The sequence below is a fragment of the Musa acuminata genome, chromosome BXJ3-8 (assembly GCF_036884655.1).
Source record: "Musa acuminata AAA Group cultivar baxijiao chromosome BXJ3-8, Cavendish_Baxijiao_AAA, whole genome shotgun sequence".
In the NCBI taxonomy this organism is placed as follows: Eukaryota; Viridiplantae; Streptophyta; class Magnoliopsida; order Zingiberales; family Musaceae; genus Musa; species Musa acuminata.
The window spans coordinates 51,503,565-51,529,558 of NC_088356.1; the positions used below are offsets into that span (position 1 = coordinate 51,503,565).

The 25,994-nt window shown below is 36.7% G+C and overlaps 2 protein-coding genes across 3 annotated transcripts; one reads left to right on the top strand and one right to left on the bottom strand.

Annotated features, from left to right (window-relative positions):
• Nucleotides 1-694: 694 nt before the first annotated feature.
• Nucleotides 695-4,995, top strand: LOC103995632 (uncharacterized). 2 transcript variants are annotated; one of them, XM_009416264.3, is made up of 4 exons: nt 695-799; nt 3,288-3,448; nt 3,775-3,854; nt 4,649-4,995. In XM_009416264.3, exons 2-4 carry the CDS (start codon nt 3,338-3,340, stop codon nt 4,719-4,721), a joined length of 264 nt encoding a protein of 87 aa, XP_009414539.1. In that variant the 5' UTR covers nt 695-799; nt 3,288-3,337; the 3' UTR covers nt 4,722-4,995. The 2 variants fall into 2 exon arrangements, with proteins under 2 accessions (XP_009414539.1, XP_009414540.1); XM_009416265.3 differs by having other exon boundaries at nt 794-860.
• Nucleotides 4,996-6,296: 1,301 nt separating this feature from the next.
• LOC135645616 (protein EXPORTIN 1A-like) lies at nt 6,297-25,644 on the bottom strand. The gene is made up of 32 exons (XM_065164180.1): nt 25,275-25,644; nt 24,649-24,765; nt 23,511-23,603; nt 23,327-23,398; nt 23,070-23,177; nt 22,916-22,998; nt 20,560-20,698; nt 20,369-20,437; nt 20,049-20,126; nt 19,847-19,909; nt 19,688-19,732; nt 19,089-19,196; nt 18,899-18,997; nt 17,383-17,586; nt 17,012-17,071; nt 15,603-15,713; nt 14,871-14,968; nt 14,674-14,782; nt 13,877-13,942; nt 12,332-12,430; nt 12,156-12,236; nt 11,937-12,026; nt 11,126-11,211; nt 10,870-10,950; nt 10,591-10,773; nt 9,187-9,253; nt 8,995-9,105; nt 8,819-8,926; nt 8,588-8,725; nt 8,386-8,523; nt 8,193-8,297; nt 6,297-6,966 (listed from the first exon to the last, which is right to left on the bottom strand). Exons 1-32 carry the CDS (start codon nt 25,368-25,370, stop codon nt 6,844-6,846), a joined length of 3,228 nt encoding a protein of 1,075 aa, XP_065020252.1. The 5' UTR covers nt 25,371-25,644; the 3' UTR covers nt 6,297-6,843.
• Nucleotides 25,645-25,994: the final 350 nt, after the last annotated feature.

Below are 25,994 nucleotides of genomic sequence, written 5' to 3' on the forward strand. Positions count from 1 at the left end.
ATCCACCTTATCTTATATATATATAGTAATCTGGTGGTCGTTGTCGTCGTCATCGTCACGGTGTTTTAATCGCTTGGTACACCGGATCCTGGTCCAACCGTCGGGCGATCGGCGTCGGCCAGCAGCGGGTTGCCGGTCGGGTCTTGCGAGTCGCGGAGCCACACGCTGAGCATCACTAGCCCTGTGCCGAGGAGGAGGACGAAGAGCAGGCCCAGGCAAGCGGCCGCGGAAGTGTCAGCCCTCCGCCCGTCGCCGATCGGGTTGACCATGGCGGGCGCAAGGGCAAGCACGATGAGCAAGAGACCGTAGGAGGCGACCTTGGAAGGGAGATCATCCATGGCCGACGAGGTGTGGGAAGAAGCCACACACCGCACCAGGTGCGCCGAGGTCGAACCCGATGATGGGTGGCCGAGCCCGCGAAGGCCTTCATCAAGCTTCGGCTTTTTTATAGGCAACGGTGCGAGTGCGAGCCGGAAACGCGATCGTAAAACCCCAATCCAACGGACCATAATGAATAGATAAGACTTAGTGACGTAACATCAGTTGCGTCATCTTCGTATCCTTCTGACGACAGCATCTTCTTCTAGAAGGAAGACAATCCGCGGTCGTTACGAATGGCGGCGGCAGCAGCAGATGGAATAATAAATCCTTACGTTAAACCGGACCGGAGACACGTGTTCGGCTCGGTCCAGTAAATTGAACCTGCTCCGACTCGGTTCAGTGTTGGGTTACGGGACGACACAAACCCGCAAATCCCTAGCCCCCCTCTCAAAGACCATCGCCATCTCGAAGCTCGCAGGTACGCGCAAGAGTTCGGAACCCTTCTCTCTCTTCTTGGTTCTTCTCCCTTAGGTTCTTCGGTACTCTCCTTTCATGTTTGCAGCCCTAAAAGATCACTAGACTAGTAGCATCATACTATGTGTGGTTTCCAACGATCTATGATGAAATAGGCACCGAATGATCTTGAGTCAAAATTAGTTTCAAGCAATATGTGTTTAATGGATTTCCTAATTAATTATTGCTACGTTCTTGCAAATACTTTGCCGGCTTATCTGATGAATCGATGACTCGTGTCATAAAGGAGATCTACATAGGGTTCCATGCTTTACATCTAAAAGAGATTTGTTTAGAGTTCCATGATTTCTGTGGTAATTTTTGCTGTGAGTTTTTGGTATGTGTAAGTTACAGTAATGGCGTTTACTAATAGTGATTCTTATTTTATCTGCTGGATAATTGATGTGCCCTAGAGTAAGTTAAGTACAGGATTTAGGCTGGTTGAGAAAGGCATGAGATGTTTGCCACAGTTTTTAACTAGTTGTTTATATAGAAAATCATTTATCAAAGAAGAATAATATGGCTTGGTCATTAATCTTCTTGGTGAAGAGTTTGGGTACTTCTAATGAGCATCTAGCACCCGTCAAACTACAGGAGCTGATAAAATGAGTTTCAAGACACAAGCTTAATTCGAAAGATTTTGAAGACAACCATAGAAGATCAAAGATCGTGAAATTGAGTTTGAGCGTTATATTTGTTGCTTCGGGTTATCAGAGTTAAGTTGAATGGTGATTCAATACATTTATAGAAGATCGGAGATCATGAAATTGAGGTTTGAGTCTTACATATGTTGCTTCACATTCCAAAATAGTTTGAGTTAGATGGTGACTCGATGAGTTCTATCTCTTGGTTACTCTTGCATTTTTATCACTATCACTTTCCCATTTGGTTTGAGTTTATGTTCGTGTAATTTGATTCTCCTGTTAGATTGTTCCTATTCAGATAAGATAGTTTGAGCTAACAGAAAATATAGATTGGAGGAATCGAGTAAAGCATTAGAGTAAAGAAAATAAGTTAGAAGGTAGAAAAAGGACAATAAGGATTAGAAAACTAGACGGTGGTGTGTACAGCAAGTTTTCAAAGGACACTTGGGGATCAGTGAGTGGGCATGCATGCTTCCTAAACTGTTACAATCAATTATCAGGAAAGAAATGCAATGACTGGCTACCTATAAAGTCCCAATTTCTTGGAGCCAAACAGGCCATAATGGTTCGAAAAACAAATTGATTTGAAGTTCAATATTACCATTGAGAATACTTCTTTGAGATGTTCAATTGGCCACTTGACTCTTCTGCATCCAAAACAGTCTAATTTACAGCAACATTTTGTATCTACATCATCCTTGGAACATTGTTAGCAATAGATCGAGTCAATAATAATTGGTTGCATCCACAAGCTGGTTGCTATGAAGGCAGGGCTGATTCATGCAAGACGGAAAGGGGTTTTGAGCATTATCATGGAGGCAGATGCTGAACTGGCCATTAAGATCTTGGAGAAACAAACTTCCCCTCCTTGGCAAGCAGCCAATCTTGTTCAGGACATTTTACATATCTTAGCTGATTTCTCTCACTGCAGGCTCTCCCATGTGTTTAGGGAGGGGAACAACTGTGCAAATCGGTTGGCAAAGTCTGCCAGAACCGATAGAACTTCTTTTGTATGGCATGGTGAAGGATCCCCATGCTTTTTTGTTTTTGTGTGCTGATCTCCTGAGCACAGGTTGTAACCGCTTTTGGATTAATATGTTTACTCTTTTTCTTGGAAAAAAAATAATTGGTTGCACTTGCATCCACATTGCTCTCGATGTCTGTTTGCCGCACTCCAGCTTGAGTGCATTTAGGCCTAGTGCAAGCTTAGCATCATCCAACCTGTATTCTGAGTGGTGCACCACGTATTGTTTTGGGGCACATCTAGGATTGGCAGACCAACTCCAGGTTCTCTTCCCAGGTGGGAAGAGTTACATAGGTTTGGTTTTGTTCCTCTTGAAATGCATTTTTGATGATTTGATAACCCCACAGTGACAAGCTGACAAGCCATTGGTGACCATTTCTATCTTATCACAAGCCAATTTAAGAAAACTATCTGATAAACCATCAAGAAGCAAAATGGGCAAGCACTTCATAATGGTTGCAGATTAGAGATGGCACAAGGAAGAGGAACACGTCTCTCCCTTTCACCTTATTTGGCTCTTCTCTTATTTTTCATTGTTGAAAATCACAAAATCACCTTCCTTATCCTTGCCTGATTCTTTGTTTCAAGATTTTCTGTCTCTGTGATCTGTCTTGTTCTATGCTTGATTTTTTTAAATAATCTTATGTATCTGGAACTTTTCCCAAAGAAGGATGTGATATTTGCTACTTTTTTAAACCAAAAATATTAATCTTGTTGTTTGTTCACTTGTCTATAGTGCTTAGTTTGTTAAAATTCTAGATTTGATTAAGTTGATTTTACTGCAGTCTGACTCAAAAGGTGGAGGTGATTTGGATACTGATTAAAAGAGAAAAGAATGAGCACTAGGCCTGTGCCAAGGAGAGAAAGCCCCTGGGGTTTACCTGAAGGTGACACACGACAGCCTGTGGCACACAGATGCAATGATCGTGCAGAGGATGTTATCCAGGTTTTCCTTTTTTTGACATCTTCAAAAGAAGCTACTGTTACTCTGTTTCATCTGATCTATAGTTGGTTTCATGCCAAAAGCCTTCTCTTTCTTGTTCGTTTTGTTTGATTGATCATGTAGGACGTTTACTTTTCTTTATTTTAGAAGTCAAAAATTATATCTTGATGGCAGAATATATATGTCTACAATATATATAGTCAAAAGAACCAAACCTTTTACCCTTTGTTCGTCTGTAATTTATCATCCATCGCTATCTAGAGTTTTATATACTTGAGGATGAAAGTCTTAAATGTTCAATAATTGTGCTTGCCTGATGCTTTTTGCAGGCTTTGTTTGAAGGAAATCCATTAAAAAAAGTTCCGGGCCCTTTCAAGCTCTTCTGGCAATGCATGCGATCTAAGCCCGGGTACTGTGTATCTCTCAGACTGTTCTTATTATACCTTGGGCTTTTACTTGACCAATTTGGACTGTTCAGCTTTCACTTATTTTGGTTGCCTGGTAGCAACTTGTATCCGACATGGGTGACGCCAATAGCCCAGACTTCATTCTTGTAGCTAATTTTCTGTTTCTCCTGCCAACATATCTTCTGTTCTACATGATATGCCCTCTTGTCCTTTTTTTTTTCGTCAACAAAGGGCATCTTCTTCGGATGATCCGAGATTACACTTTGAAGTCCATAGAGTTCAACTTCAGCGAATGATCGAACATAGAGCTGACCGTAACATTACAAGGTGGAAACACCACGAAATCTAATCAGAAATTAAATGAGTTTTTATTCAGTGTGATATCAAGCATCATCATCCGTCGCAGATGAAGACCCAATAATATCATGCACAATTCCTTTTAGAAGTGTTTTCACCCTGATAATGTAATAATGATCATGATGCATCATCTTTAACTGTAGTAGCTGTTCTATGTAAGCTGATTCTGTTTCTATGCCTGACTTCAGTAAACAAACTCATATAGTGCTCACAGTTGAAAGCCTGTTTCTTATGTAGAAACTCCAAACAATGGTATGGGGCCATATACTAACTAACCGGTGTTTGCCAATTGGTATTATTTTTTCATTAATTTTTTTGATAGAATGGATTGGTATACCATCTAGTACACCCGAATTATATTGATGCGATAGATTGATACCAGATCGAGATTTAAAACCTTGCTTGTATTGTTTCATTTATTTATCCTATTGATTTGCAGGGAGGAGCCAACGGAACCTTTCTACTACTTGCAACTGGATCCACCAAAAAAGGAAGAGGCCAAATTAGAGTAGCAGGGATGATAAAAACTTAACAAAACATAGCCTTTTTCTGTTAGCACTTGAAATAATTTTGACAGGCTATATCATTGTGAATAACGAGCCTTGATCCATCCATTTTGTACTGGGAAAACAAATCTTGCTTCATCGCTTGTTGGAAGATTCTAGTTGATGTTTTCAAGGTTGTCTTGATTTGTTTGTTTCAAATTAGAAACATATTGGTCGATGTCATGTAGGAATCTTGTTCTGGCATGGCATGGCATGCGACTTATTGGACAAGCTTGATCCATTTGTTGCCTCTTATTTTTTTTATGTTGGAGATGTAAATGCACTTATTTGTTCTCCTTTTTGTTTTGGCACACTAGGAATGGTTTAAGGGGGGAAGGAACAAATGCAAATACAAAAGGGAAAACAAAATGTTGTAACAAAATTAGGAAACAAACATGATGAATGACTCACGAGGGAGATGATAGAGCACACAAGATGAGAATGAATCGACTCACGTATGCAAAATAAAAATGAGACCGAGTTCACAAATAAAATGAGAGACAGAGGTAGGTCTCAAACAAAGACTTTCAATAAACCGTCACAGCTCAAACCAAATCCAATAATAAGCAAAGAACCCAGCAAAACATGGATAAGCTAATCAAGACGATGGCAAAGAGGGGAACATTGACAAAGACGATGGGTTCTGTTAATCGAGACTCAGGGTTTTCAAGCGATACGACTAATAGAAAGACAAAACCGAGAAGATCGTACCTTTCCGGACATCGAACCCTGTCGTCTTCAGCGAAGAGGCACACCCTCAGATCTTTCGCCGTCGCCAATTGCAGACGTTTCCTGCGATCAGTTCCAGGAGAAATCGCCAAAGAAACACGAGCAACATCGAAAACCCTTCCAAAGGACGATTAAAGAAAACCTGAATTGGAAACCCTTGGATCGCACCGACTTCCATAAAGCGAATAGGAGGGAAGTGTAGCCTTTCGAAGCCCGAGGAGAGTGTGCTAGCGTTATTTGATTATAGTTGTGCGGGCTCTTATAAGACTCTCTCTCTCTCTCTCTCTCTACCACATCTGCGACATTGGCCACGTCACATCCTAACAGCACCAGACGCATTAATCTCCCTATGTTACAATTCATTCCTAGTACTTCTTGCGTAAATAGGAGAGAAGGCCGAGACCTCTAACCCACCACATCTTTCGTCACCGAGCTCTCTATCTCGCATCGAAAGAAAACCTTATGTTTTGCTTCTTTATTTTAAGGACGTTAAAAAACATCGACGTAGAATCAAAATCCTACAGCCCATCATTATTTTCACAATTATTTATGTTCAAGAAAGTGTTGGAACATTACTGCAGCAAAATTTGCGGAGAAAAAACACCATCATATTACCACCCAGAAAACAAGATATTCCGACATTGTTGCACATGTCATTAGCATCATTTCGTACACATTAAAATCACTTACTACTACTAAGAAAAAGATTAATTGCCAACGATTCCATAGTCTCTTACCTTTCAATTTAGGATTTAACCGTAGCCCTCACAAGTTGACAATGTACTGTACTAATCAGCAACAGCACGCACTAGGTTTTACTGCATGTCAACACAAGGATATATATATAGAGACAGATAGATAAAATGTATGTAGACTAATAACAAAAAGGGAGGAAAGAAACCTATCCCAAGTTGAAATGATGAGACTTAAGAATGATGCTCCTCTTGATTACAAAGGGCCAAATCCAAAACACACTGTATGGCACTATGGTTGATGACACATCATCGACTCCCACCTATCACCAAATAGGTACGACAAGCTGCTGCTGTTGCTGCTACAACACTATTCTCCCCCATACCAGCAAATACATTCTGCCAAGAAGCTGCAGCCACTCCAACAAGGCATTAGTTACAGACCTGTAAGTATCACCCGCAGTCCAAATAGCTCTCTCTTGACAGACAACTGCCTTCTTATCTTCCCAGCAAAGCAAATCAGTAGAGGGGGTGTATATCAAATTAGAAATTGAGAAAGCCTCGACCATCTGTGGCAGGAAATCGGCCAAACGATGCGAGGCACCCACTGGAATTAGGAAACAAGAAAAAAGAATCTGTGGAATTAGTGCCTGCAAAGCCACCAGAACTTATGAATCTACCATCTCATCCTGCAGCTCACTAGGGGCAATCATTCCAGGAATCGACAACATTCTCTGGCGTTCCCTTTCTCTTTGTGCTGCAGTCTCCTCAGCATAAAGATCCTTGTTATCCTGTGGAATCAAAATATGGATGGCGAGCAAGGGTCAAATCTCCAAGCGCGCGCGCGTGTGTGTGTGTGTGTGTGTGTATATATATATATATATATATATATATATATATATATATATATATATATATATATATATATATATATATATATATATATATATCATTGATGTTATATGAATAGATAGAATCATAAACAATATGAGAGACCATTTTTCTAAAATGATGTTTTATCAGCTGTAGAACATCACTAAGAACAAAAATGAGGATTTGACAGTTTATTAATGTGCATCAACCCAAAGAGCTGGCACTGAATTCCATCACAAAGCAAACTTGCCTAAAAACCCTAAAAGATTAGTTGAAAAATAGCAAAACACCACCAACCAAAGTAAATAAATATAACCAAATATGACCAGGACACACAGCCTTGAACATTCCATCAAAAGCACAAGGTATGGAAGCCAACGAAACACAACCCAAAACATCATCATAACCATGGTTTTTGATTTTGATGTGTACCACCCAGTAAGGGCGGTATGTACTGGTCCGAGAGGATACTAGTACGCGGACTGCCCTCTACTGGGCGATACCAGTGTTTTGACCTCGTATCGAGCGATACAGAGTCTGTATTGGACGGTAACAATCGAAATCCGACCATTATCGAGGCATACTAGTCGGTACGTCCCAGATTTCGATCGTTACCGAGGCATACCGATCGATACGCCCCAGTATTTTTAGAGGATTTTTAGCTCTTTTTGGGTATACCGCCAGTGCACCATAGCATACCGTCGGTACATCTCAGTATGGTACATTGGCATGGACCGAAATTGAGAACCTTGATTATAACGAGGATCATTTGAGTTGCATGCTTGAGAAATTAAATTTGATCATTTGTTTTCATCCTCAATTTCCCAACCCAATGTACACCCAAAAATCCTATTATCCAAGTTCCAAAACACAATTTGGTATGAGGAGCCACCCTATAGAAATAACCTTCTGTATCTCAACCTTGTGCAGGAGTTTCTGCATTTCAAATATGTATGATAGAGTGGAATGCACTTTGAAGCTAGAGAAATTTTATATAATGTTGGCATCTCATAAAGTTTTGCATTAACTACTGCAAGCAATATAGAATAGTCTAAGACCTTTATCTCACAGCAATATAGCATGCTCTATTACATCACAAATCAGTGGGATAAGTTATGCATTTAACATTAGCCACTTGCAATACCTGAGCAGAAAACTTTTTTGATTGCACGAGAAAGTCTCGCATATGGTTCTTGAAAGTTGGGAGATCATTTCTTGATTCAAATAATCCACCAACGAATTGTGTTATCTGGTAAAAGAAAAACTTCACAATTACCAAGCTTTCACAAAAAGTAAACATAAGGAAACAATTATTAAGATGAGAATCACATCCCTACCTCTGCTGCTGTCATATTTGGAAAGGATGATCCTAATAGTTTTATGGTGTAATCACGAACAAACATTGTATTATTTGGGTATGGATATGGAACTGTAGAAGCATCCCATAGTGGCTCTGTTAGTGCACCAGAGTCAACCTGAAATTTAACCAAAACTCAGTTTAAAGACAGCACAAAAGGAAATAAAGTATTCACTTCTTACCAAGCAAAACAAATGCTGAAGCACTAAAACATGTAGCTTAAAGCCAGGCTTATGGAATGCATCTGTCAGAACAGCAAAAATTTCTTGCTCAATTTTCAAATAATACGTTCTATAGAATTGGTTACAGAACTCCGAAACCTGTCAGAAGTAAATCATATCAGATGGTAAGATACTGATGACAAGATAATGCACTTCTTAAGAAGCTGGCCTAATTAGGATCAGCTGCCAAACCTGAAAATTCTTCAGCAACTCCAACAAAAGACTGAGGCCAGTCTCAGCAATATTCCTTTCGGTATGCCGAAAAGCCCAGATGATTGAATTCATCACAAGTTCTAATTGCTGACACAGAACAGGAACACATCAGAAAACTTAAGACGTGCACATACTTGTGCATATGTATCACTTACCTGACTTGAGAGTTGAATTAAGGCTTGAAAACAATGGGTACCAATCGCACGCAATAAAGAGAAGAACTTAAGGCGATGCTCTGGATAGTCCTCAAAATTTTTGGTAATCATCTGTAACAGAGAAGCAGAGGCTTGTAGCAGGATGACACAACCTTCAAGATCTGAGATGTTATCCGAACTGCATACACTTACCTCTAGAGTGCACTGAAAAACAGCTTCAAATATGCGAGGTACATACTCCATCATAACACCTTTGTATCTACGCAAATCAAATTCGAAATCAGTACAAAGGTAAGAAACCAACAAGTTGATGCATAAGTAACAAAGAATAAGCAAATTGGAGTGGATCAATTATAAAGTCAAGATGAATCAATTTAATCTATACACGTCAGATTGAATTAAGAAATGAAGTTCCTGAATATGAAAACATCCAAAAAAAATCTAGTAATTAATTTTGTCCATGTTTAAAACAAAAAGATCCATAATGTGACATACCATGCAAGCCTAACATGATTTCAAGACCATTGGATCATCCATGTCCTATATACATATGCATATTTATATACATACATACATATACATACATACATACATATACATATATATACATACATACATATACATATATATACATACATACATATACATATATATATATATATATATATATATATATATATATATATATATATATATATATATAGTCAGTATTGCTTTTCCTACGGTTGGTGCTCATTAGCAGGAAATAAATCCCATACAATCAATTAACTACCTCTAAGAAACTTGACCACATGCACTCACACATGCAAAACCCTTAAGAACCCTAGTCAGACAACCTACGGCAAGCACAACCATGGAAAAGCAGAAATGGGATTCCACAATGAACCATCGTTAAGCTCAAGTCAATCTTAACTGCATAGAACATATTAGAGATGCCCACTCAATAGACGGTATAGAACCGACAAAGACCCAAACTCATGAATGCCTTTGCCACTCAAAGGATGCCAAACAATTCGGCCAAGTTCCTTTATAGATAGACTTTAAACACACTACAAAAATGTGTCTCCATAATTTGTTGGAACCAGGAATTGCTAAAACAGACTAATCATCTTCAACTAAGGGGCATAAGAAACTGTGTTGCCCTATTCTATAAGATGAAACAAAACAAATGGCTGGAAGTACCAGACAAGCAAGGGACAGATTTAAGAAGTACCAGACAAACAAAGATGGACAATGTTTTTGCAAATGTTTATAAATAACAGGGTGTTGCAAATGTTTATAGATAAGGTCCTGTTTTCCAACTGACACGCCAATGATATTTCGCAACCTGATCCAGTTGAACCAATTTGAAAAGCAGTACACCTAAATCACAATTGCAGAGGTACAGAAAGACAATGAACAAGACATGACCAAGTGCATCAAAGTTCTTTTGCAGTGAAGGAATGATTGTTCTTGTGCACTCCTTGTGAGACTAATCTCTAACATTCATTTATAGCAAGAAAAGATGAATATGAATGTACATAACCAACAATTATAAGCTAACCAGGCGATAGATAAACAAGAATGCAGGGAAGAATCTGTGGAATCCAAACATACTTGTTTATAATTGTTGCAAAGAGTGACAAAACTTCAGATTCCCTGGCATCTGGCAGGTTTCTAGCATAGTCACCAAGGACAGGATCCATCATTGGTGGCACAAACTGCTTTCCAATATGTGGTTGATCTTCAGCTTTGTCTACAAATGTCTCAATCAGCTTGAGTGTCTCCCGCTTTACAGATCTGTTATTAAATATTTAAAAATATAATAAATTCCAAGAAAACTAAATAATCAAATAATAATAATTTGCATCAGGAAGACAAACTGTTGATTCATACCGTAAAAGCTTCACAAAGGATGTTTTTGAAGCAAAAGGCCCTCCTTCTGCAATACTATTTGATATTAACTCACTGTACATTCTGTAAAGAAGAATAATATCATCAGATTAATAGTATTGGAAAAATATTTGAGCAAAGATTTATGTTTCAGTACATTAATTACACCACACAGGAACAAAATGTTACAATGTCCTATGTTTTCATCTCTTAAATTCTAAAAGCCCAAACCAGCAAAAGATGACTACTACTAGTGCACCTGTATACGGTAAGCATGTCCAAGAATATTAGAGATATTTGCGGGAAGAAATATGTTCCAAGAGAACTAGCAGCACTTGTATTTGTCTGTCAAGTATCATCAAACACACAAGATTAGTAACTGTCATATTAAACTTTAAAAGAAATCATAACTATAACACCAAAAAGCTACTAATAGCTATGTCACTAATAGAGTCATTTCTGCAAGTAGTCAAAATACATGAGGAAAGTGATTATGGATTTATCTGTGTTACAAATTGGAATAGAAACTAACTAGTTATTAGACATAGAAAAACTAACTCTGTAGTTTTTCATAAAATAAAAGAGTTACTGGAGTGGTTCTCTCACTACCCTCTGAGCAACTCTAATTTAAATTCCAGCATAAAATATTTACCTATCTCTCCCAGGACACATACAAAAAAATTTGATAACCAGACAAATATGGATATATGCATACGCAAAATATCATTATTACAGAGATTACTACAAAATATTAAAAAATATATTCTGATTAAGACATATTGAATGGTTATTAAAATAGATGTTAGGATATGGATAACAGCAAGCCAGAAAGTCAAAATTAGGACATGGATATAAAAATAAAAAAGACATTTAGATAAAAACATTATGACATATAAGAAACAATAAGAAATATGAACTGCTAGACTACGACCTTATCTATAAGGTAGTACTAATCATATTGTCAATTGAAAAATTGACAATAATAATTGTGAACCAATGTAGTAATCTCAACTAGTCACTAGTAATCATATTGTCATTTGCAAAATTGAAAAAACATTTTCCATAGGTACCTGCAATATGTTCAGAACTGCTCTTATGACATCTTGATCTTTCAGGACATCAACACTACGGCTGGCTTGTCCAATGATTTCAGCCCATTTCTACAATAATCATACATTGTGGTAAAGGCCATCACTACATGTGATATTAATATTTTATAACTTAGCATATGACTGTAAAAACTATAAAATATTAGAAATAAGATACTTAGATCAAAGGGTGGCATTTACCTGATTAGGAAGATCCATTAACCTTTTCAGATATTCGTCTCTCTTAGTAGCATCAGATTCTGCTTGAATCATGTGACCAACCTGCATTCAGCCACAGTAGAAAAATATGGTCAAGAAAATTGTATATTCATAAGAAAAAAGGGGTTGCAATATAAATATTAAATGTTTATGCTTACAGATTCATAAAATGAGTGAATCTGGTGAGGCTGAAGATCCGAAACTGTAGTTGGTAGACTAGATAGAAGCTCGGAGACAAATGGCTCATTCTCTCCAACCTGCATCATCAGACAACATTCTGTCCATAAGATATACTCATGCATACATGTTTGTGCTAATAGAGTATCTTTGATGCTGACTGAACTCTATGACTACCAAAACACAAAATAATACTAATAATAATAATAATAATAATAATAATAATAATAATAATAATAATAATAATACTAATAATAATAATAATAATAATAATACTAATAATAATAATAATAATAATAATAATAATAATAATAATAATAATAATAATTTGGACCCCAACCCCAACAAATTATCCATAAGAAACCACTGAGAGTGCAGTTTCATATTATTCAACATATATTCTCAAATATCCAAAGACATCAAGATAGAAGATCCCAATCACCATGAGCAGACAAAATAAACCAAGCAGGTAAGCAGATGCCAAGATCAGAACAAAGTCACCTTATAAAGATGTCACCTTCTTAATAACCAAATCATCAAGCCACATAATGAGGTGAATAATACTTCTTAAATGAAATCAGATGTTACTTTCAAGTTAAAAAAAAAAAAGAAGATTACTTCAAATGTATGCCTTGCAAAAGGTTTAAAGCTTGGCACTGAATTAGATTTGTCAAAAAAAATAATTTGCTTTAGAGGGGTTCAAAATGCATGAATATGTCAGGATACTTCATCAGCATCAATTTTTGCACTCTCCAAATGCAAGAAATATGAGAAATTTCCCCACAACTATTACAAGGAAGAAAGGAGTTGAGCATATTACAGCTTCTGCTGTAACATATGCAGAGCTTCTGCTGGTCCAAGTGTAAGATTATTGTACAGCAAAGCCAATTCTTAAGAAGGGCCAACAACTAGGTTGTGCTCATTTTGTCATTGCTGACACAACCATCATTCAAGCACTTTGCCTAAAAAGATGCACATATTACAGTAATGAACTGTAGTGTGATATGCCACAAAGCTATATGTCGATAGCTGTTTGGCAGAATTGGTGACCCAAGAGTTTGACATGCTTACCAGAAGGGACACATTATTTACTGGCCTTTAAAATGCACTCGTTATTTTGTGTTTTATAACAGTCCATTGAAGGGCATGATTACAAATTGACAGAAGCACTGAAAAAGTGCCAGTATCCAAACCATAATGATTCAACCATAAAATTCAATATGAACCCTAACCAGAGAGTAAAGCTAACCACCATTTTCATCTATCTTCTGAGTATGCAATAAGCTTTTCTCAGGTTTCCTCACCATTTACTGGAACCACAGAACCCTGCACTGCTATGAAATAGATTACAACTATTCCTAATGAACTCCAACACGTATTTATTTACTGCATTCCATGATTATTCAAATGCAACTGGAATCACTTAAATTGATCAAAAACATGACTGAGCAATTGAGTAGAGAACTATTCACAGGGACAGAAAAAGGAATTCCACTACTATTATTAACAAGCAAAGTTTAACTTACCTGTGTGATCACAAACTTCCGCTTGCATTTCTGGACAATTTTCAGAAAAGTATCACAAGCCATGTCCTGAAAATGAGATAAAATTCAGTACATAGCAATTTAAATGGATCAAATCATAGGCTGTATATCAAATTCCATATGATATTTAGACAATTTGGAAAATTAAATTCAGTGTGACCAGTATCAACCAATACAACTAACTGGAGATGTAAATAATGCAAGCGCTTAAATGACAGATCGGATTAATAGACTTGGTGGCTACGGATAAAAGAACCACTTAAAAGCCAACAACTATGGAGACTTGTAACCAACTGGAACCCTGAGTTTTCATGGTTCCAGCATGTTCTATAATTTTGAATTACAAGCTGATTAGGTCCTACAGACAGCAGTTTCAGCTGAAGGGGCAAAAACCAAAGTCTCAGGCTAAACATTAAATTTAAAAACATTATCTCAAAGCTCAAAATCTAATTCTTCCAGATTGAGCTAATTTGCATCAAGCATCCAGAAATCAATTTAATATAAATATTTTCATAATAAATTGTAAATGTGTTTGTAACAAATTGAAAAAAAACACACAATTACACCATCTAGTTATTTAAGTTAAAAGTTTGGTGCACTAATTTTCACATGACCAACATATTCAAAATCCAGCAGTAAAGTGCTAAGTATTTTTTAAACTTCTAAATTGTCTTCTGCATATATGCCACTCCACAGCCCAAACTGAATCAACGCAAAATCTTGTAGCAGTAATTACATAAACTCTGAAAACTCAGAAACAAGAAGCAAAAAACAATCACCTGAACTCCTGGATGAGTTTCATGCATAAACTCAAACAATTTATTCACAACTGTTTTCAGGAACTTCCAGTGGGCTCGAAGAAACCTTGGATACTGTCCTACAACATACCTAAAATTTATACCAAACAACTGCACGGGTTAAAGACAAAATTATCAAACGGAATGAAATAACAATGTAAAAGAAGCAATTAGCTCACATGATGTTGCTTGCAATCACAGCTTTGTTATCTTTTCCTTTTGTAATTTCACAAAGATTCAGCAAATCACGAATGACCATAACTAGAAATCTATTTTCCTGGCAAGATTAAGACCATTATAAATAAAATAAACATTAGTTACTGAAAAAGTTAAAAAAAAATGCAGAGAAGCATTTCAACAACAGAAAAGACAAAGCTTAACAAATATAGATATCTCTAAAAGATTTAGGAAAAATATATATTATATGTACAAAAGCAAGAAAGTGAGAAACCAAATACTATGTTGAATTTTGCAGAAGATTTAGTCATTATGTAGACAAAGATCTTATGCTTTGTCATAAATAACCTGCAAAAGGCACATCTAAACCTCTAAAGTAGAAGGTTTTTGCTCAACTTTCCAAGACCAAAACACGGCTGTTTTTCCTTTTCCGATTTATATTAGTATTCAACTCTCCACAAAGAAAATAGTAACATATGTATAGTTTATCATATCCTCTGAAAGCAACTAGTCATATCATAGTTCATGGCATTTACCATATCTGAGAAGACTTACTAAGAGATCCAAACTTAACCAAGAATATAAACCTCTCGAACAAGAAAAAGAAGTTCCCAGCAAAACAGTAGTCATCATTCACCAAAACACAAAAATCAAATTATCCAAGACAAAGGAACCAGAAGCCTAAGAGTACATTCTCCATGAAGTGCAAGCATCATCATCATCAGAGAGTGTACCTGCTCCTCCATCATTGAACCAGATATCGATCCAATAGCCCAGCACAATGTGTTTAAGTTGTTCCAAGACCATTCCTCCCCACTCAGTTGTTTACTCAACTTCTTCAACATCTAAAACCAAATTATATATAAAATCAAATTGCTATTAGGAAAGAAGACCAGATAACATCAAGCAAAATAGAACTGGATTAAAAAAACACTGAGAAAAGAAACAAAAGCCAACAAATTATTAAGTTTTAACAGCAAAAATTTAGTAGTTACACCCAAATGATTCAAAGGCAAGGCCAATCATGAACAATTTATAGAACTTCTGTATGGCCAAGACAATTGTGAATAATATATGGATTTGTAAAAAGAGAAATTCTGTCACAATAATCATATAACACGTGCGAAATAAGCTCTTAACTGAACTAGGTACAAAAATATTAGTTGCAAAACTAAGAGCTAGATTAATTCCTTATATACAAGCACAGCAATACTAGTGTCAAATTAGTTAAACTAACAACCTGTCTAGAAAGAGAGAGAAAAGTAGAAATGATTACTCAATTTTAAGACCTACTGCAACAGGCTCAACAAAGATTCTTCTGTTTGAACATAAGGCACCAACCATAGTAAGCCAAGTAAAAGGAAATATGTCTATATATAAATATATAAGTAGGATCTAGAATACAACCTTGGTGAACAGACAAGTAAAATTCTTGTTTTAAGTGCACACATTCTCTGGTCAATATCAAGCTAATTAACCCATCAAGAAAAGCATAGCCTCTTTACATTCATGAAGTTAGATGAGTAATCTGGAACATCTAGAAACAGTTGTCTAAATAATGTCCATTAATACATAGTCAGACACTTATTAGAGCAATTTACATAACATGAAATATAGGTATGGCACCTCTCAGTAAAAGCAGGAAGCCTAGATTAGCCATTGTATGTCAACAAACCAAGATTGACCAACATATGTAGCCAGCAACTATGAAATGAGCGACAACAGGACTTTGTCCGTCTCAGTAACATGGTTTAACAAGTCATATAAATACTGAACTAGAAACCTGCTAAGGTTTGCAGCTCACGAGTCTAAATACTAGTATTCACATAACTTGGTGATGCCCTTAATAGACCAGAAAATCACCAACTTGACTAAACCACCAACTGTGAAGTACACTTATGCACTCTTTTTCTAGTAACTACACTATTTCTACAACTCAAGATACCAAAAAACAGTATCTGAGGCCAGAAAAACAAGTCCATGCCAACCAAATTATTGTTGTTCATAGCCTAACTACACTCTTTCTACAACTCAAGATACCAAAAAACGGTATCTGAGGCCAGAAAAACAAGTCCATGCCAACCAAATTCTTGTTGTTCATAGCCAAAATTAATGAAAAAAAAAATACATCATTATGTTGTACCTGTTGTTCTGTGTCCTCATGATCAAGATGTGACAAGTATATTAGTGTTTCCCTCATGATCTGCAACAGTGAATCACAATACATAAGCAAATCAAAACAAATTTAATAATTCAGCAACTAAGATACCAAAAAGAAACAATTTTCTAGCAAGTTTGTCCTCTCGACAATAGAATTGCATTTTGATCCTAAAAGCTTAAGCCACTTATTTGAACATTTAAGTCACAGAATGCAGGACAATGTCATCAGATCAAGAACTCAGCGTTGTGGGCTACATAGGAAGTTTCAAAGTTGACCATCAAAATCATATATATGGTAGGTGAAGAAAATGAGACGCATTGTTGAAGTTTCCAGGAAAAGAATCAAGAACAAACCTTATATTGAACAAGCACATCATTGTCTTTCATAGTTTCACGAACTATGTTTCCATTTTCATCTTCAACAATCAAAACCTCTTCTGGTTTGGCCATTCGACAAATCATGAGAGTTCTTAATTTTGATAATGGATCTGAATAAAGCTGCCGTCTCTGAAGAAGTGGCGAACCAAGGCCATCAACCACCTCTGGGATCAACGTAGCCTGAAAAATCCAGAGGCAGTGTTATTATAAAAAGGTGTATTGCAAAAAAGCCATTGTAGTTTAATCAACATGACAATATAAAATAAGAAACCAATTATGACAGTCAGAAATTAACATGTTGAGAGTCACTATCATAAAATCACAAACAAACTACATGAAAACAAACGGCAGGAAAGATATAATTGCATTGGCAAAAAAATATTCAATTCAGTTGAAAGAACTCAAGCATCATCACTAATTTATTTTGCCAATAAGTAACACGATGGTAATGAACATAGTACCAAAATCTGCTTCAAAAGCATGATTGAGGTAAAACCTCAAACATATTAATGCAAAACCTAAGAAGCACGGACACATGCTTTTGGTGGACATGTCCGTTTTGACACATGTCGTACACGTATGCATGGCCGGACACGTGACCGACACATGTCCAATTGTGTCTTTTTTATTTATTTTCATTTATACTTGTGGGACACGACACCACTCCCACTTCGCTCCAATGCACTTCATCGTGTGGCCCTCGTGAGAGGGCCATTTGCTTCAGATTCTACATGGAGACAGATCATCAGCATTGAAAAGAAAGAAATTTAGAGATTGTCGCAAGGAAGCATAAATCAATCATATATTGTTAAACATATATCTGGAGTTTATAAAATTTAAGTATAAACACTATAAAACTCAAGTTAATCAAATATTATATATATATATATATATATATATTAAAAATACATGTGTCCTAGCAGTGTACATGCCTGATTTTTTAAAAAATGGCGTGTCACCATATTCGTGTCGTATCATGTCTACGTTCCATGTCCATGCTTCTTAGTGCAAAACTACCCACATGACCCTTTTCTAACTTAAAAGTTCTAAAATAAAATGAAATTCTAAATATCTCCTAAAAATGAACACTTTCGATGAAGCTCTGCAGATGTTTAATTCCATATCCCACATCCATTTATTTGAAAATTAAGATTGTGCATTGACACACTTGATCAACAAAGATACATATAAAAAAACTCTGATAGATTTTCCAAACAATAAAATTTCAGAAAACACTTTTCGGAGGATGACAAAGAAAGGAGTAGTTAATATAAAAATGTAGAAGTATATAGGTGACTTTAACACCAAAACAGATTTACTCAGCTTAAAGGGAGGTAGACCTGGATACCTTAACAAGAGACGATACCTCAATGTTATGCTATAAAAGTGGAGAGGAATAGGAACATACCTCAATGTTATGCTATGTGTGTGTGTGTGTGTGTGTGGATAAAGAGAGAAACACTCTCCAACTTTAAATGCCACAAAAATATACCTGAAGACCCATCAAGCCCACAGAAACAACAGGGATATCCAGGCTGTGATGTGCCTCAAACAGTTCTAGGACCAGTAGATTCCAGTAGTCCAAGCAAACCTGCCCATACATTCAATAAAACAGTGACCACCACAGATTACAATGCATTGTAAATATTTTGTTATATTACAATGAATAGGCATCACAATACCTTGAAAACCTCTGTGTCATCAACATATGAGATACTAATAAGGTATTCAAGACCCGTCAATAATGCAGCTCTATTTTCAGGAGTAGATTCGAGCACTCGTATGTGAGACTGTAAAGGGAGAGAGAGCCCCATAAACACAGTGAATTCTAACTGATAAGTTGCTTTCAATACCCATATGCTAACAGCAGAATATTACAACCAAAATCTCTTGTTGAATCTAAGACACAGCGCTTATGATTTCAGACAGATGACAACAACTTAATAGTAAACTTGCATAAGAATCAAGCACAATAAAAAAGTCACAAACATGATAAAAAGATGCCACAAATTCCATTGACAGGCTTACATCTCAATTCAGAGCCACATCAACGAATACATTATAAAACCACAATAAAGGCAGCAGCAAACCAACTATGGCTTAAATGACACTCAGTATGATGTTAAATAAAATAAAAAACCACGACTCAAGGCACCCCTTCCTAGGAATAATATTGGAAACCATAATGGGATCATAATTCTACCAAAGAGAACATAAATCTTGCATGTATGGAACTAATAATTAGTTTCAAGAAAATGGTCAAGGAAGAAGGAGAACCTACCTTGCAAAACGAAGTAAAAAACAGTGCAAGATTTTGGATGAAAGCCTACATAGGGAAAAATATGTTAGTATAGTTCATTGAATGTGATAAAGAAACAAACTAATAGCTGACAGAGGTTGATTCGTTGAACAGCTAATCCCCAAAGAAACAAAGGTATACCTGCTCTTCACTGGAACCATTTGTGTAAGCTTCAGAGATATTTGTACCAGCTGGGATAATAGTCTACACATCAAATAAACAATCTCACCATATAAAAGTACAGAATAGACGATTCAAGATAGCAATGTCCATAACAAGGTCATAGTCATGAGGAAATATATAAATTTAATACAAAAGTAAAAAACCACCACAGCAAACATACCTGCAATTGTATCATAAAGATTGTATACATCTTTACATACTGCATGTCATAAAAATCACCAAATTGAAGTGCTGCAACCTGTAAATTAGCATTAGTTGTTACTATCCTGTTCTAAGAAAAGACCAGCAGTAACAAAGATGGCAATGGCAAGCCTAAGCTCCTACTCCAAATGTAATTCCTTGTGGGAAATTTGTCCTATTCCGAGTCTAGCACAAATTTTGACACTACATCATAGTTTAGATAAAACATCCAGCAAGCTCTTCATATCAAAAGGTAATATTAAAAAACACAAGTTTAAAAGCAATATAATAGACATGTACCTCTGTCAAACACTGGAGTGTAAGGTTCCGGTATGATGCAATGGGAAAGAATTTCAAGAGTATCTCGAGCTGAGAAGAATTACAGAAAATAAAGATAAGCTCCACCATAACTACATCAAAATATTTTTTTTTACCATCTACCACAAACTAGAACATCAAAAATCGATGCTTATGGTCATGAAAGCACGAACCAATGGAGATTCAAATATGTAACCAAGTGGAATCCATGACAAAAAAGCATGAAGTGTTGCCAAGGTAGCCCGGATAAGCTCTGTTCTTTGTGACGCTGATAATACGTATAAGCATAACTCATGAATGAGTTGAAATTCACTGTTTTGAAGACAAAGTGTAGATTCATAAGTTCCAATGTTACTAGATAAGTGAAAAGTGCTAAAGAACAAGAAAACATCATTGAATACTATCATTAGAATGGCATGAGATGAAAATGTAGATAGGATTTCAAACATTGAACTTTGAAGCATATTAATATTACCCATATTGGAAAACCGATCTTACAGGTCAAGAGAAATTCAACACAAACTAGCCAAAGTAGTAGCTTAATGGAAGTATGATAAGAACGACAAACAAAAACCTTCTGTATGACCCCTACTCTGCATAACAGAATGAAAGTGAAACACTAAAATATCTACTGATGCAGAAAAAAGCTTGGTAGGCAGAACAAAGAAAAACAGCAAACACTTGTTTACCGAGTGTGACATATCTGATCATAATTTTGTCATTTCAGCCTCACAAACTTATAATTTTAAACATAAAAACTGGTCCCATTCTCACAATTTTCAGGTAAAGACAAATCTAGCAAGATTTTCCAGTTAGCTCTCACTTACCATAGGTTGTTCATTTTGTCCGTCGGTTAGATGAATCAATATTCGTTTGTACAAAATCCAAAATTTGGAACTAAATTCCAATGAATTCTCTTTGTATAAAACGAACAATTTAGTTTCCGTAAATGACTGCAAAGGTCCAACTGAAGTCGAATTCAAGAAAGTGAGGATCTTTCTGAAAGTGATATTTGTCTACTTGAATCTTTCCAAAAGTGAAATCCTCTACTTTTACAAATTCTACCTACCACTTTAGAATGGACTACCATCACCAAACCACACAGCCCTTGCTATAATCCAGGGAAAACTACAATTGAGAACATGAAGATGTCCGGATCAGAACTGGCTTTCTACATTTTCCGACATCATTCGGTCCTACTTGCAACTAATAATCAATTGTAGCTCTGCTATTGATTAAGAATGTTACAGTGCCAAACAGAATTCACTCATGCAACCACCTTGCAGTAGAAACAAGAAGTTGCAAAAGCTCTCTTGCAGTGGCTCTGTTAAAGAACGAAAGGCATTGCCAAAATGAAGTCTTGCTTTTGGGACACAGTTTGTGATATTGATTAAAACTAATCCGAGCAGCCCAATTTATCAGTGTCATCCAAAACCCATCCAACAATAGCAGTGTTTTTGCCCGCATAACCAGAAATCAGGTGGTACTGACTGAACCAATGGAACTCAACTGGAGTTCACCAATTTTGGTCAATTTTTTGCTGCTTTCACAGCCTCAGAAGAAATAGAAAAAAGGAAAGTGCTAGGACAGGATAGAGAAAAGAGAAGCTGTAATTAAGAAGATATAAAAAAATTGATGACTAAGCATGTGAAATGAAAGATTAACATTTTGTTTATTGTTTGTGTTGTGTTAAGTTGTAATTCAAGATGGAGAAAAAAGGTACAAAGAAAGAAAAAGGATGTGAACTAGTCCTTCACCTTTTAACAAAATAGAGATGCTATTACAAAAATGAAGATGCCATGTGATTCAATGTGATATTAAATTTTTTTTTTGCTTATTTTGAAATACTCCATTCTATTGTCTGATTACAGAACCATTGTGTCACAGTGGGGTTTATAGTTATATTCAAAGGTACAGCTGGCTAAGATCTTTTGCTTGCTATATTAAATGTTATTCCCTATAATAATATTTGTATATATCTTTTAAAAATATGTGATAGTTAAAACTAATCAATTATTGCATATTATTGTCATTGTCATTATTATACAATTTGTATCTTTTGTTCAGTTTTTTATTTTTTCTGATAATATCTTATAAAATATAAAAACAAAATGCTCATTTGACATTAAATTATATTTTCTCAAATATTATTTGCTTTTCTTGTATCTTGCTATTTTTGTATGAATTTTTTCATTACTGACTCTGATCCTGTTGATCCAATCCTATCAATCCAAATTGTGAACCTAGTCAACCCCCATACCGATCTTGATAACTGTGCTTTGGACAGTAATACAATAAAAAAACAATTCATCAAAGTCTTAAATATTTGATCTAATCAATGCAAATGTTAAGGAAGCAAAAAGGTTATGACCATACTATAACCCATGCAAACCTGAATAGTGAGACACTGAAATCCATCTCATGTGATAACTCCAAGTAATAGCACATATAATACTTAGCAGAGTACAGCAACAAGTACAGAAGGCAGTTAAACATTATGAAAAAGCACAAAGATCAGATAAATCATACCTATTTAAAGACTGCTTAAGTTCTTTTATTTTTTGTTGAGTCATCTCTCCTCTAGAGAAATCGAAAACTTCTTCACTCAAAAGCTGTGTAATTAGTAACTATGTTAGCAAATACTCTTAAGATTAAGACTGATTGCATAAAAATATACACACACCTTTAGTATAGCCATGCAATTCTCACATATAGTTTCACTACTCTTCGCAGCTGAAACAAGATCAGGAATGAAGCTCTGCCATCTGGCTGGCCACTCATGCTTTAAAACCTACTCTTCAGGATACACAATATAATTATCTCGATCCCAACACATAAGAGATTGTGCTAAAAAAAATTGAAATCGCATAACTCATAGACAGAAGAGGCTAACAGTTACTGGCTCTGAACAAGATGACTGTAAAAAATACTTGCCATTACCTGCACTAAAATGACATTAAGCTTATTGACGTACAGCCGCTCTTTTCGGAAGGAAACTTCATTACTAGAAAGCTGATTGAATTCACAAAAATGTCCCACAACACAAAGAACAGTTAGGACATAAGTAATAAAGAAAAAGATATTGGCATGTTACATGTAAACCAGAAAACAGAACCACAGTTACCTGTACAATAACCTCAGATATATAATTCTTTATTCCATCTCTCTGTTCAACTGGCAAGGCATTCCATCTGTACTTAATGACATTTTCTAGTACCTATGAAGGGAATAATTAGGCTGGTCAAAAAGGCTCCAAATTTAACCCAGAACTAAAGGACATGAACAATAGACACGCATATGCACATGTATATTCAATTTTAAAGCTTTACTCATTAACATCAGGTAACAGAAACAAAGAAGTTCAAAACAAAATTACAAGATCAAATATTAAAAATGCATCTTATTATGCCTTCTGGCTGACTAATAAAATGACTACCCAGAGCAATATTCTGCCAATCATTTCAGTTTGGAACATTTCCATTCGATAGGCACACATGATGACATTGTCCACGTACCCACAGTTGCAAGAACCATACTTGAACCTAAGGTATGTAGTGAGACACTCGGGTTGGTTTTGGAACTAAGTGGTACATCTATAAGAATTCCATTTTTAGGAGCAATTTGTTCTTACAACCAACCTAATTAAGAAAATCTTTGATCATATACATTATTTTGGCAGGTTTGAGATCAGCCACCCCCTATTTCTTTTATTAAACCTTTATTATATTAGCGTCATGTCACCTCCATGTTGTTTCCACGAAGAAGACCATGTTCTGATGTGTGTTTTGACAGGTAAATCGGAAAAGAGACAAAACATTTCTATCTTAAATAAGTAACATCCCCTGTTCCACATTGTAGACAAGAAACATCAAAACTGTTGTCACTTCATTCATTTAGGTGAACCGTGGATCAAATTATACAGAAAAGGAAAAGATATCAATAAGACACCACCTTTTCAAGAGTTATATACCCTTGTATTCTTTTCCATGAACATAATAATCCATATCTACATCTCATTCTTTGACAATCGGAACCATGATATATAGAGTCCTAGCACATTTCAACTCATTTACACCTATAGCAAACTGCCCTGCAACACTGCAATTGGCACTGATATGGCCTTTTAAATCTCTTAACAAGATAACCAATTAAATGTGCAATTTACACACCAGACTCTCTCACCCATGACAAGTCCAGGTTTATATCATCATATCGAAAAAAATATGTTACCTCAAACAGTCACATAATTGTTTCCAACTAACCTGGAGTGCAAAAAACTTAGTGTTCAAGCTTTGTGAATTCTGTAGAATGTGAACCACTTGAAGCCAGGTATCGGGGTTGGTCTGCAATTCCTGCAGTATCTGATCTGCAGCTGACCTCTGCAACAAATAGCAAGCTAAAGATCAGCTAAGGTTTCACAAAAGAAATTAAAGATCAAAGGTAATTAAACATAAGATAAAATAAAAAATTAGGAGCTAGAACTAGCCCTTACGGTCCATGTACCCAAAAAAATAAACTCAAGAACAAATCAAATAGACAAGCTCGTTGCTATACTCAAAGGCGACGACAGCAACGAGGCAGCATAACCAGATCATTTTTTTAACACCAAAGAACAAAATAAATAAAATTCGATAACCACACAATCGAGGCATTCCAAGAAAATGCAAAGAAAGGAGCGGCATTTTCTTCCTGAATCAATCCCCGGTTTACTTGTGATACTCAACCGAAAAAATGAAGTTGCTATAAGCGTGCCCCCAATACCATCCAAAGTCCTAGCAACCCCCGGAGGACAAAACCCACCAACCCGGGAGCAGCGAACCGCCACCAAGAACCCTAAAACGAAGGAAACTGAACCAAAAAGAACGCCAGGCACAAGCGGGAAACGCACCTCCTCCTTGGATCCCGTCCCATAGAAAGCGGCCACGGTCGCATCAAGGAGGGGGACATCGATCGGCTGGCTCAAATCCCTCAATCGCTCCGCCATGGGACCGCACGCCCAGATCCAGCAAGAAAACCCTAGAGAGATCACCAACGAAGTGCCCTCGAAGTGCGGAACAACCCAGAAAGGAGGGGAGAAGAGACGAGCGAGCGGGACCTCTCCCAAACCCTAGCTCCCCTCTTCTCAGCTCCGCGAGAGGATTCGATTTCAAGAGGAGAAAAGGCTTCTCTCTCCTCCGCCTTCTTCTCCTCTTTTCCCCCTCTCTTTCTCTCTCCTTTTATACGCTCGCTTTCGCTCTCCTTCGGCGGTCGTCGAGCGATCGAAGCGGCCGCGCAGAAATATGGTAGAAGATTAGGGGAAGCGGCCTTGGGGTTTTTGGTTAGTGAAAAGGGGGCCGTGGTTGGGGTCTAATAACGATACTGCCACTGTGCTTTGGGGGGAAATACGAAAACGCTGGAGCAGGCGGAGCCGTCCTTTTTCGGAGGGGTCGAGGGTGTTTCAGTCATTTCGACACCCGATGACACGAAACGGTGTGTTCGGCTCAGGGTTTGGTCGCGCGGGAGTGGCTTTGGGTCTAACAATTGGCCCGGTTTAATAGGCCGGTTCAATGGGCCGTTCCATTCTGATGGTGTCAAAAGAATCTCTCTGAAAAGACCTATTATGATCTTA